The sequence below is a fragment of the Pristiophorus japonicus genome, chromosome 7 (assembly GCF_044704955.1).
Source record: "Pristiophorus japonicus isolate sPriJap1 chromosome 7, sPriJap1.hap1, whole genome shotgun sequence".
Classification (NCBI taxonomy): Eukaryota; Metazoa; Chordata; class Chondrichthyes; family Pristiophoridae; genus Pristiophorus; species Pristiophorus japonicus.
In genome coordinates this window covers 11511751-11523867 of record NC_091983.1, presented here as the reverse complement: position 1 = coordinate 11523867, position 12117 = coordinate 11511751, and the positions used below count along the sequence as shown (strand labels likewise).

General features: G+C 46.4%; 1 protein-coding gene across 2 annotated transcripts in view; it reads right to left on the bottom strand.

The window, feature by feature from the left end:
• Positions 1-201: 201 nt before the first annotated feature.
• LOC139267052 (frizzled-3) overlaps positions 202-12117 on the bottom strand; it is a 152632-nt gene continuing 140716 nt past the window's right edge. For both annotated transcript variants that reach the window (XM_070884791.1, XM_070884792.1), the window contains exons 5-7: positions 9022-9170; positions 4913-5146; positions 202-1298 (exon numbers count right to left, since the gene is read on the bottom strand). In XM_070884791.1, the coding sequence (XP_070740892.1) occupies positions 1088-1298; positions 4913-5146; positions 9022-9170 (594 nt within the window). In that variant the 3' untranslated portion in view covers positions 202-1087. The remainder of the gene's footprint in view (positions 1299-4912; positions 5147-9021; positions 9171-12117) is intronic.

Below are 12117 nucleotides of genomic sequence, written 5' to 3'. Positions count from 1 at the left end.
TTACTGGAACCATCGAGCTCCCCGAGTACCTGGTATAATGCGCCATTCAGATCAGTAAGGAATCTGCACTTCAGTGTATGGACCACACTAGAAATCAACCTCCCCTCTCTCCCAGCACCATGCTCTCGAAATACACACTTCAGGCCACAAATCGACCCCCCACCCCGCCTCCCCCAACACCCACCCTAAGTGCAATGCACTCAGTACTCAACCAATAGAGAAATGCATCAGTGACAGCCTAAACAGTGCAAACAGCTGCCCGGAACGTCACTTGTCCTACAGAACAGATATTAGATAGGGCACCGTGAGGTAGCATCGCAATGTCCCGACATGAATAATGACTAAAGACCTTGCATCAGCCCCTTTACAAAACCTACTTCATTTCAAGTTAATGCAACATTTTTCTACACTTTACTCATTTGATCATTGCTTTCATACCATACCATGAGTCCTGTTTCTAATAACAGGATTTAATCTCTGAGAGATGGGAGTCCTGGAAATTAACAGACATGATATTAATGTCCTTGCAATTCTGCCATAAACTTAATAAAAAATAGTTCCAAACAATGACCCTTTTGACTAGCATGTAGATGCGAGGACAATGTCTTCAGTCACATTCTGCACCAGAATCTCACCAGAAATGCAGATGTTCATTTTAAAGATGTCACAGCAATGTTATAAAAAATGGAGGCTTTTAACGTCAAGGATCATTATCAACTTTGAAGAAGTTTCCGACTCTGCCAGGTTTATGGAGTAGCCGGAGCCGGCAGCAGAGTGTTGGGAATGAGACACTGAACTCGAACAGCTTCTGAACTTCCTTCCCTTTTACCTTTACACAGGCTGCAACAGTTGTGATGCTTGTGTTTCTCCAAAGATTTTGTGCCACATTTGTGTCAGCAGCACCAATGGCACTCAATGAGTTTCCAATAAACGAGACCTATTCCTTGTTTCTCAGTCGCTGACCTTTCAGAGTCTCTGTGAGCAAACAAGTTCCCTCCTGTGAATGCTTTGTGAACAACTGTGGCTTTACCTATCCCCTGTCAAACCGTGCACCCCCTTCGCTTTGCTTTGGATGCAGAGGCTGTGATTAGGCACTTGTGCAGTCTTCCTCGATGACCCGGTTCATGCTGGTGCCGTGGGTGATGTGGGTTGCTGGATTGGTCAGGTCCCTGATGCTGCTTTGCCGGGACTGGTCGTTCAGGCGATGCAGGCTACTTTGCCTGGACTGATCGTTGAGCCGTGGCAGACTACCGTGCACCAACCGCTCGTCCAGACCCCTGAAGCTGCACGGCGTATATCTGATGAAAGAACAATGGCTGTATTTCCATTAACCATCACATAGCCAGCTGGTTAGTTCTGACGAAAGGTCATCGACCTGAAACGTTAACTCAGTTTCTCTCTTCACAGATGCTGCCTGACCTGCTGAGTATTTCCAGAAATTCCTGTTTCTATTCTAGGTTAGTGCAAGGATTTACAACATGCCCTGGGGCTTGGTGGGGGGGGGGGGGGTGGGGAGCGGGGCGGGCGATGGTTTAGACCAGCAATGTCGATCGAGTTGTGAGCACCACTAATGAAGGTGGGCGGGTGCTAGCCTCCTGTCTGTGCACTGATGTTGAAGACACCGAGAAAGCCAGCGTGGCTGATTGGAGGTACAACTGACAAGAGTAAAGCCAGTGGATACACCGACTGCCCCTGAAAAGTGGACCTCCCAACTCAAACTGATACACTCCTTGCACATCAAGAACACTGCACCTCCCCCAATCTTCCCTTCTATAATCAATAGGTATTTTAGCACCCAAACGTAATTTGGTGTCACGTAAATTACTACCTTCCAAACTAATCCTGTAGTCCCTCACAGCTTCCCTTTGTTGGTTGGGTCCTGGGCCTTGGGTTCCGCACATCCTTTTCAGGAATATTTTTTGTTAAGAAAAAACAGCATTCTGATATCGTGGTGTGAACATGGAATTATTGGAGTCTTTTAATCTTTCTCCACTGGTCTCCTCTCCCAGACACACCCACTCTGTGTTGCTGGCCATTGGTCAGGCGCAAGCCTGGACCTGAGTGCGTCTGGCTATTCCACCAAGTGGGGCATGGTGAACAAGCCTGATGCTGCCCTCACGCGATGTCCAGATGCGCACCCTTCCAGCAGGGTCTGCTGCATAGCTGCAAGAGGAGCTGAGGATAAGTGTAGTGTCCCCAGCTGACATCAGGGATGGACTTTTCTGATCCGATCAACAGCTCGCTGAACAAAATGGCTGAGCCACCGAGGCAGGTTGGGGTGGGGTTGTGGTGGAAGGCGATGACGAGTCACTGAACCCTGGATCTCCAAAGTGCAATGCTTCTCCATTTGAACTCCACAAGCTTTACCATGGGGACGCCCTCTCACCCTCACTGCAACCCAGTCTACTGCTCGCTGTGAGAGTCTCGCCAACAATGCTGCTTTATCAGTTAATCCATTAGAACATAAGAAACAGGAGCAGGAGTAGGCCATTTGGCCCCTCGAGCCTGCTCCACCTTTCAATAAGATCATGGCTGATCTGATCATGGACTCAACTCCACTTTCCCGCCTGCTCTCCATAACCCCTGACTCTCAACATTCAAAAATCTGTCTATCTCCACCTTAAATATATTCAATTGACCCAACCTCCACAGCTCTCTGCGGTAGAGAATTCCAAAGATTCATGACCCTCAGAGAAGAAATTCCTCCTTATTTCTGTTTTAAATGGGTGACCCCTTATTCTGAAACGATGCCCCCTAGTTCTAGATTCCCCCATGAGGGGAAACATCCTCTCTGCATCTACCCTGTCGAACCACCTCAGAATCTTATATGTTTCAATAAGATCACCTCTCATTCTTCTAAACTCCAAAGAGTATAGGCCCAACCTGCTCAACCTTTCTTCATATGACAGCCCCTCCATCTCAGGAATCAACCTCGTGAACCTTCTCTGAACTACCTCCAATGCAAATATATCCTTCCTTAAATAAGGAGACCAAAACTGTACGCAGTACTCCAGGTGTGGTCGTACCAATGCCCTGTACAGTTGTAGTAGGTCTTCCCTGCTTTTATACTCTATCCCCCTTGCAATAAAGGCCAACATTCCATTTGCCTTCCTGATTACTTGCTATACCTGCATACTAACTTTTTGAATTTCATGCACAAGAACCCCCAGATCCCTCTGTACTGCAGCATTTTGTAATCTCTCCCTATTTAAATAATTTGTTTTTTTATTTTTCCTACCAAAGTGGATAACCTCACATTTTCGCCTATTCACTGAGCCTATCTATCCCTTTGTAGATTCTTTGCGTCCTCCTCACAACTTGCTTTCCCACCTATCTTTGTATCATCAGCAAATTTTGCTGCATTGCACTTGGTCCCTTCATTCAAGTCATTAATAAAAATTATAAATAGTTGAGGCCCCAGCACTGATCCCGGTGACACCCCACTAGTTACAATTTGCCAATCTGAAAATGACCCATTTATCCCGACTCTCTGTTTTCATTAAGTCACTACTGGAATATCCCTTTCAATTGACACTTTGTAAATAGATGCCGTAACAAGGTTTGGTAACTTTATAAATAGATTAAATAACAAGTGTAAAATAAAGGGAGAATTTAATTAACAATCCCATCTGAATCTGGATTTAAATACAATAAAGCAATTGCACAGGTAACTCAGAATAATATTACATAGTTTTACAAAGTATTTACAGCACAGAATCAGGCCAGTCGGCCCAACTGTTTATGCTCCACACAAACCTCCCTCCCTTCTTCATCTAACCCCATCAACATATTCTTCTGCTCCTTTCCCCTCATGTGTTTATCTAGTTTCACCATAAATGCAACTCTTGTTATTCACCTCAACCACTCCCCATGATAGTTCCACATTCTAACCACTCTCTGCGTAAAAAGTTTCTCTTGAATTTCCGACTGGATTTATTAGTGACCATCTTACATTTATTGGCCCCCAGTTCTGCTCTCCCCCATAAGTGGAAACATCTTTTCTACGTCTACCCAATCAAACCCTTTTAGAATTTTAAAGACCTTAATTAGGTTTCCCCTCAGTCTTCTCTTTTCTAGAGAAAAGAGCCCCAGCCTGTTCAACCTTCTCTTGTAGGTATAACCTCCCATGTCTGGTATCCTTCAAATTACACAGGGGTAAGTGACACATTGTCAGTAACTCTGCACCTTTTCCACTCCCACCCTGGTATACTCGTGGCCCCTTCTATCTGTACACACGTCTACCTCTCTATGGATGGATGCTGACAGTTAAGCATTGCAAAGAAACTTTAGTTGAAATTCACATCTTTGCCCATTCTGCATTTGAAATGCTGCTTGCCCCCAATATCTCGCCGATACCAGAGCTCCGTGTGGGAAATTAACCTACCCACAACACAGCCTGCTGTCATTCTGACCCCTTCCTCTTAACCTTTATACCCAAATATCAAAAACCAAATGATGCAAGTGAATGGTTTAACCAGACCACGTGAAGTTATTTAATAAGATAATCCAGACGTTATCTGATACAGGTTGAACCTCCCTTATCCAGAACTCCCTTATCCAGAACCACCCCTCATCCAGAACCATTCCTGGCCACTGGGCGGCGCATGTGCAGAGCTCCAACATGAACAAGTTGAAGTCCTTCCTCGATGCCGACTCCTGCAATCGCTGGCTGACCCGCGATCCACCGCAACCCCCTCCCCCATGATCTCTCTGCCCCAAGCCAGCCAGCCCCGATGTCCCTTTGCTCAGTACCTGTACCATCCAATTTAACGTGACCACCCCTCGTCCAGAAAAATCCCTTATCCAGAACAGGCCAGGTCCCGGATAAGGGAAGTTCAACCTGTACTTCCATTTTAAGACCGCCTTTCCCATGTGGGGTTTGCTGTGGTGTTTCTGCGGCCATTTAGCTCACCTGCCGTCCCGTGACCTGTGCAGGCTGCCATGGTAACTGCTGAGCTTACTGTGGACACTGCCTGCCTTGCTCCTCTGGTCGTCCATGATGGCGAGTTGCTGGGAGGAGGCGTGAGTGGACGTTCCTTGGGTGGAGGTGCCTCTGGATTTGCGGATGATGGGGGTGTTAGGGTCTCTCAACAGCGACTGTGCAAACTCGGGTTCTTGCAGAACTTGGCGGCTCTCATTTACGGAACTGAAAGGAGAAAAGCAGGAAATTGGGCTCAATCACGGAACCCAGTTAAAGAGAAGACAGTTTTTGGGGCAACTCTTGAGTTTCAGTAAACACCCCCCACTGCTCCCCCACCAAAAATAACTTTTACTAACCATTGGTTTCGGATTGCCAGATCGGATTTAAAAGTTAGGAGTTTTACTATTAGGTATATTGGCCTTGGAAAGGGTACCGTGTAGATTCAACAGAACAAGGGGGCATAATCTTAAAATTATAACCAGGCCATTCAGGAGTGAAATCAGGAAGCACTTTTTCTTCCCCACACAAAGGGTAGTAGCAATCTGCAATTCACTCCCACAAAAGGCTGTGGATTGCTGGGGGTGAATTGATATTTTCAAGATTGATAGATTTTTATTAGGTAAGGGGATCAAGGCGGGTAAATGGAGTTAAGATACAGATCAGCCATGATCTGATTGAACAGGCTTGAGGGGCAGAATGGCTTATAGCTATTTTCAAGACTCCCCCTGTGGGGTGAACTTACTTCTCAGTGCAGGATAAGAACGCAGGAACCTTTTGATTGAATGAGGGTCATTGAGTGTAATAAGCCCATCCATTTCTCAGATGAACACCTACTCACATTCTCATCATATCCCTCAATTAACTCTGAACCCCCATGTGATCTGGTGACCCCAGGCTGCAGGATCTCTTCGAGACCCTCCCACCACCCTAACCCCATCACTGATCAGCCTATTGATTAAAATTCAGGCTCACCGAGTGTTTTTTTTGGGAGGGTGACTAAGTGCTGATGGCAATATTGGGGACACTGGATCAATGGGCCCACTTATTGACCCTGCGTGAGAGGTGTTATAAATTGTAAATTTTCACCATGCGTATTAATTCATCATTACAGATTTGAAAAAACAAATGCTCTTAATTGGACATATGCAGGTGCTGTGTATTTCCAACATTGTCAATGTCAGCTATGGCTCAGTGGGTCGCTCGCTCGCCTTGAGTCAGAAGGTCGTCGGTTCGAATCCCACTCCAGACACCTCAGCTGCAATCAAGACTGACACTTCAGTGCACTTCTGAGGGAGTGCTTAACATCGGAGGTACCGTCTTTTGGATGAGATGGTAAACCGAGGCACCATCTGCCCCCTCAAGTGGATGCAAGATCCCACGGCACTATTCGAATGAAAGCAGGAGAGTTCCCATGAATCAGAGCTGAACCCAAGTACTAGAGGCACAACTTCACTCATATCATAGGCGGTCCCTCGAACGAGGATGACTTGCTTCCACAAGAGTTTCAACGAAGGACCCGATGTTCCAATCCTGAACTCCAATTGAGGGGGTGGAAGATGCCTGTGCATGGATTTTTTTAACGTGTGGTGACCGTTGCACATCAGCCACCACACGGGCTTGACAGCTAGGTCTTGGTCCAGTGGCAAGGGTTGAACCAGGATGACTGGAGACCAGCTCTGCTGCACGGACCTAGTGCGCACAAATATTGCAGTGTGGGCTGGCCTGTGCTGCCCCTGGGCCCTGTACCCTCATTCGCTGCACCTTCGCCCACGATGTTCCAGGGCCCGGCGCTCCAGCTCCACCCACAGCCCCGACCTGCAGTGGTGTTCTCACACAGGTCAGGGCGTTCCACGATGTTCCAGGGCCCGGCGCTCCAGCTCTATTTATAGTCCCGACCTAAGTCACATAAGTCCGCACACCATGAATAGGTTTTAATGATTTTTCTAATTTATTACTTTAGAAATGTTTTTATACTTTTGAATCATTCACAGTCAAAGGTTTTGGCCATTTACATCTTATGAAATGATTCTAGAACAATTCCTTTTCAGTTCCACCCACTTCTCCAGGAACATCTCAACCAGAAGGGAGGATATAAAAGAGTACAAAAGGGTAATTCCCAACTGAAGGAACCTCACTGGCAAGAAAGTTCTTCACAAAGTCAGGTGGAGCCCGAGCCTCCCAAGGTCAGCAAGGCTCCCTGGAGTGGCCTGGTTGGATTCTTAACCTTCATAGAACCATAGAATGGTTACAGCGTGGAAGGAGGCCATTCGGTCAGTCGAGCCTGTGCCGGATCGCTGCAAGAGCACCTCAGCTAGTCCCACTCCCTGCCTTTCCCCGTAGCTCTGCTCATTTTTTTTCTTTCAGGTACTTATCTAACTCCCTTTTGAAAGCTGTGATTGAGTCTGCCTCCAACAGCCTCTCAGGCAGCGCATTCCAGATCCTAACCACTCGCTGTGTAAAGCTTTTTCTTACGTCGCCTTTGGTTCTTTTGCCAATCACCTTAAATCTGTGTCCTCTGCTTCTCGACCCTTCTGGCAATGGGAACAATTTCTCTCTATCTACTCTGTCCAGGCCCCTTATGACTTTGAACACTTCTATCAAATCTCATCTCAATCTTCTTTGCTCTAAGGAGAACAACCCCAGCTTCTCTAATCTATCCACATAACTGAAGTCCTTCATCCTGGAATCATTCTCGGAAATTTTTTCTGCACTCTCTAAGCCTTCACATCCTTCCTAAAGTGTGGTGTCCAGAATTGAACACAATACTCCAGTTGGGACTGAACCAGCGTTTTATAGCGGTTCATCATCATTTCCATGCTTTTGTACTCTATACCTCCATTCATGAAGCCCAGGATCCCGTAAGCTTTTTTAACTGCTTTCCCAACCTGCCCTGCCACCTTCAATGATTTGTGCACATATACCCCCAGGTCTCTGCTCCTGCACCTCCTTTAAGACTGTACCCTTTAGTTTGTATTTCCTCTCATTATTTTTACCAAAATGTATCACCTCACACTTTCTGCATTCAATTTCATCTGCCACGTGTCTGCCCATTCCACCAGCCTGTCTATGCTTTCTTTAAGGCTATCACTATCCTCCTCACTGTTCACCATACTTCCAAGTTTTGTGTCATCTGCAAATTTTGAAATTGTACCCTGTACACCCATGTCCAAGTCATTCAGATACATCAAGAAAAGCAGTGGTCCTAGTGCCGACCCCTGGGGAACACCCCTGTATATCTTCCTCCAGTCCAAAAAACAACCGTTCACCACTACTCTCTGTTTCCTGTCACTGAGCCAATTCTGTATCCATGCTGCCACTGTCCCTTTTATTTCATGGGCTTCAACTTTGCTGGCAAGCTGATTATGTGGCACTTTTTCAAACGCCTTTTGGAAATCCATGTACACCACATCAACCTTACCGTCCCTCCACTCACCCCTACCCTGCTAGCTCTCGTCTGCGGTTTATTGTCCATGGTTCAACTCCTCTAACCTTTGATAAGAGTTCAGCTGTGAAAAGAACGACAGTATCTGCACCAGGCATTGTTTACACACAATTATTCATCATTCACAAAGTGGTTCTTCCTGTGCACTTGAGTCATTCCTGATCAGAAATGTCACCAATTAGAATGTGGTTTTACCTTAAAACCACAGGAACCAATGCAGTGAACTAGCCATAACCTGCAGCCGGAGCACCTGTTCTGGAATTGGAGCCACACACAGTCACTAGAGTTACTGCCGCAGTTCCAATAAAGGAGCTGTGTTAGGTGCACAACACTCGCTCACTCCATGTTTGCACCTAGCCCGGTGGCAGCTGGAGCAGGGCTGACACTTGCCCAGGTGCAACTGAGAGCTGGCGCTCTGCGATTGGAATGAGGCAGCAAGACCCGAAAAATAAAAGGGGACAAAACACCAACTTATCCAGCTCCCTCCCCCATTCTCCCACCTGCCCCACACACAAGTGCAGCTTAACTTGTGGACATCTGTGTTTCTTTGTATTCATTGACTCTGATGCAGCTTGTCCCTGCATCCTACAGAAAGTATGAAGATGTAATGTGATGCAAGGTGAAGGAGATCTCGGCGAGTGAAGGTAGGCGCACTCACTCTTTCTTCTTGCGTCCATGGAAGAAGCTGGCCCATTCAAAGCAGGTTTTCTTGCTGCCAACCCAGAACACGGAGGGTATCCCGACCACCAGAGCCATCAAATACTTCATGAGGAAGAGTATAAGATCGGGGCGACTCACCTGGGTCACCTGTGAGAGACAAGGATAATGTAACACACGGAACAGCAAAAATACCGACAACAGCAGTGTTGTGTATTGTGGAATTTTACAACCAACTCATTCGGGTTGGATTCATTCTGTTCTCATTAAGGCTCACATCTCAATCATTCATAGAAACATAGAAAATAGGTGCAGGAGCAGGCCATTCAGCCCTTCTAGCCTGCACCGCCATTCAATGAGTTCATGGCTGAACATGAAACTTCAGTACCCCCTTCCTGCTTTCTCGCCATACCCCTTGATCCCCCGAGTAGTAAGGACTTCATCTAACTCCTTTTTGAATATATTTAGTGAATTGGGCCCAACCACTTTCTGTGGCAGAGAATTCCACAGGTTCACCACTCTCTGGGTGAAGAAGTCTCTCCTCATCTCGGTCCTAAATGGCTTACCCCTTATCCTTAGACTGTGACCCCTGGTTCTGGACTTCCCAAACATTGGGAACATTCTTCCTGCATCTAACCTGTCTAAACCCGTCAGAATTTTAAACGTTTCTATGAGGTCCCCTCTCATTCTTCTGAACTCCAGTGAATACAAGCCCAGTTGATCCAGTCTTTCTTGATAGGTCAGTCCCACCATCCCGGGAATCAGTCTGGTGAATCTTCGCTGCACTCCCTCAATAGCAAGAATGTCCTTCCTCAAGTTAGGAGACCAAAATTGTACACAATACTCCAGGTGTGGCCTCACCAAGGCCCTGTACAACTATAGCAACACCTCCCTGCCCCTGTACTCAAATCCCCTCGCTATGAAGGCCAACATGCCATTTGCTTTCTTAACCGCCTGCTGTACCTGCATGCCAACCTTCAATGACTGATGTACCATGACACCCAGGTCTCGTTGCACCTTCCCTTTTCCTAATCTGTCACCATTCAGATAATAGTCTCTCTGTTTTTACTACCAAAGTGGATAACCTCACATTTATCCACATTATACTTCATCTGCCATTCATTTGCCCACTCACCTAACCTATCCAAGTCACTCTGCAGCCTCATAGCATCCTCCTCGCAGCTCACACTGCCACCCAACTTAGTGTCATCCGCAAATTTGGAGATACTACATTTAATCCCCTCGTCTAAATCATTAACGTACAATGTAAACAGCTGGGGCCCCAGCACAGAACCTTGCGGTACCCCACTAGTCACTGCCTGCCATTCTGAAAAGTACCCATTTACTCCTACTCTTTGCTTCCTGTCTGCCAACCAGTTCTCAATCCACGTCAGCACACTACCCCCAATCCCATGTGCTTTAACTTTGCACATTAATCTCTTGTGTGGGCCCTTGTTGAAAGCTTTTCCTCTCCACAGACGCTGACTGACCACACCCCAGCCCACCACCCAATGCCGCATCCACCTTCTACCGTGCTGATTCACACCCTCCCCCTCCCCTGTGCATTTACCGATTGAGCCTTTGAGGGAGCTTAGGGTGCATTGTCCTCTCGCCATTAATTTTAGCAAAAAATTGCACAACTATAATGTTTTTTTTCAAACTTTGTTTATGTTAAACTTAGTGAATAGAGGAAAGTACAGCCCTTAATCATTCAATGAATGGTTAGTTTCTATTCATTAAGCAAATTAATTTACCAAATTCACACAACACAGGAGATATGGAAAAATGACAACGATTCAAAAGCCTCAGAATTAACTGAGGACTTCATTTTGTGTATAAATTAAATGCAAACTTCTTCTGCCTCCAGAGAATATCAGGGGACAAGTTTCCGGCCTTCAGGCTCCTCTCCGCCAATGGCAATCGGTGCTTTAACCATGCAATTACTGATACAAATCTCACTATAATCAGTCACCGACATACTGCTGTCTGAAGAACATTTACTCAAAGTGAACCCAGCATCAATATAAAACACATGAACCCACAATTGTCCGATTCATTCTGAAAATGTCCAGACCTCATTGTACACTGCACTGGAGCCAGCTGCCCATGTAACTCAGATAAACCAATCCCCTGTAACTATAGTATTAACTATAGGCAGCTGTCAGTATAAGGAGGAGCTGAAAAACGGGGAACTGCCTTCTGCCTCAGGAAATCAGTGGGGGAAGAGGGAGAGGATGGGAGGGGAAAAGAATTATGGAGAAACATGCTAACAGGACATCAAGCCCCACAACAAAAGCAAACGCCATTCAGGTTGTGCCTGACCCTTTGGCTCATATCAACATACTCCAATGACCCTATTGGGTACACGCATGCCTCGAACCAGCAAGCTGCAGGAAACTGTATCGCATTATTTTTTATCCTGAGCAGCTTCACCAGTTTGTAACCTAATAATTCAGAAGTTTACAGATGTTAATGCTTGTTTATTAAACTGTAGCAGCCTCTAATTTTATCCGTGGTTCGAACTGCAGCAATGTGGGGACCAGATTAAACAAATCCACTTATTTCTCTGCAATATAACTATTATTATGTAAACCTGTAATTACCATGTCCAACCACCAGAGGCTTATCCCCTGGAGTCCCAAGGGATCCCACAATCCCTTGGGAGCACCTGTATATATGGAGGCCTCACAGAGAGGCACTCCGAAATCTGTAATAAAAGACTACGGTCACACTTACTTTGAGCTTGCAGTATCTAGCCAGACATAACAACTGGCGACGAGATACAGATGATGATCCCCACCGCAACAATGCAGAGAACTGTGGGCATCCTGGAGAAATTTCAGAGGGAGATGATCGGGAAACCTTCGTGGAGTGACTTGACCAATACTTCGTGGCCAACGAGGTGGAAGGAGAAGGGAACGCTGCGAAACGAAGGGCGATCCTCCTCACCGTTTGCAGGCACCAACGTATGGCCTCATGAAAAACCTGCTTGCTCCAGCAAAACCCACAGACAAGTCATACGATGAGTTGTGCACACTGGTCCGGGAGCATCTAAACCCTAAGGAAAGTGTTCTGGTGGCGAGGTATCGGTTCTACA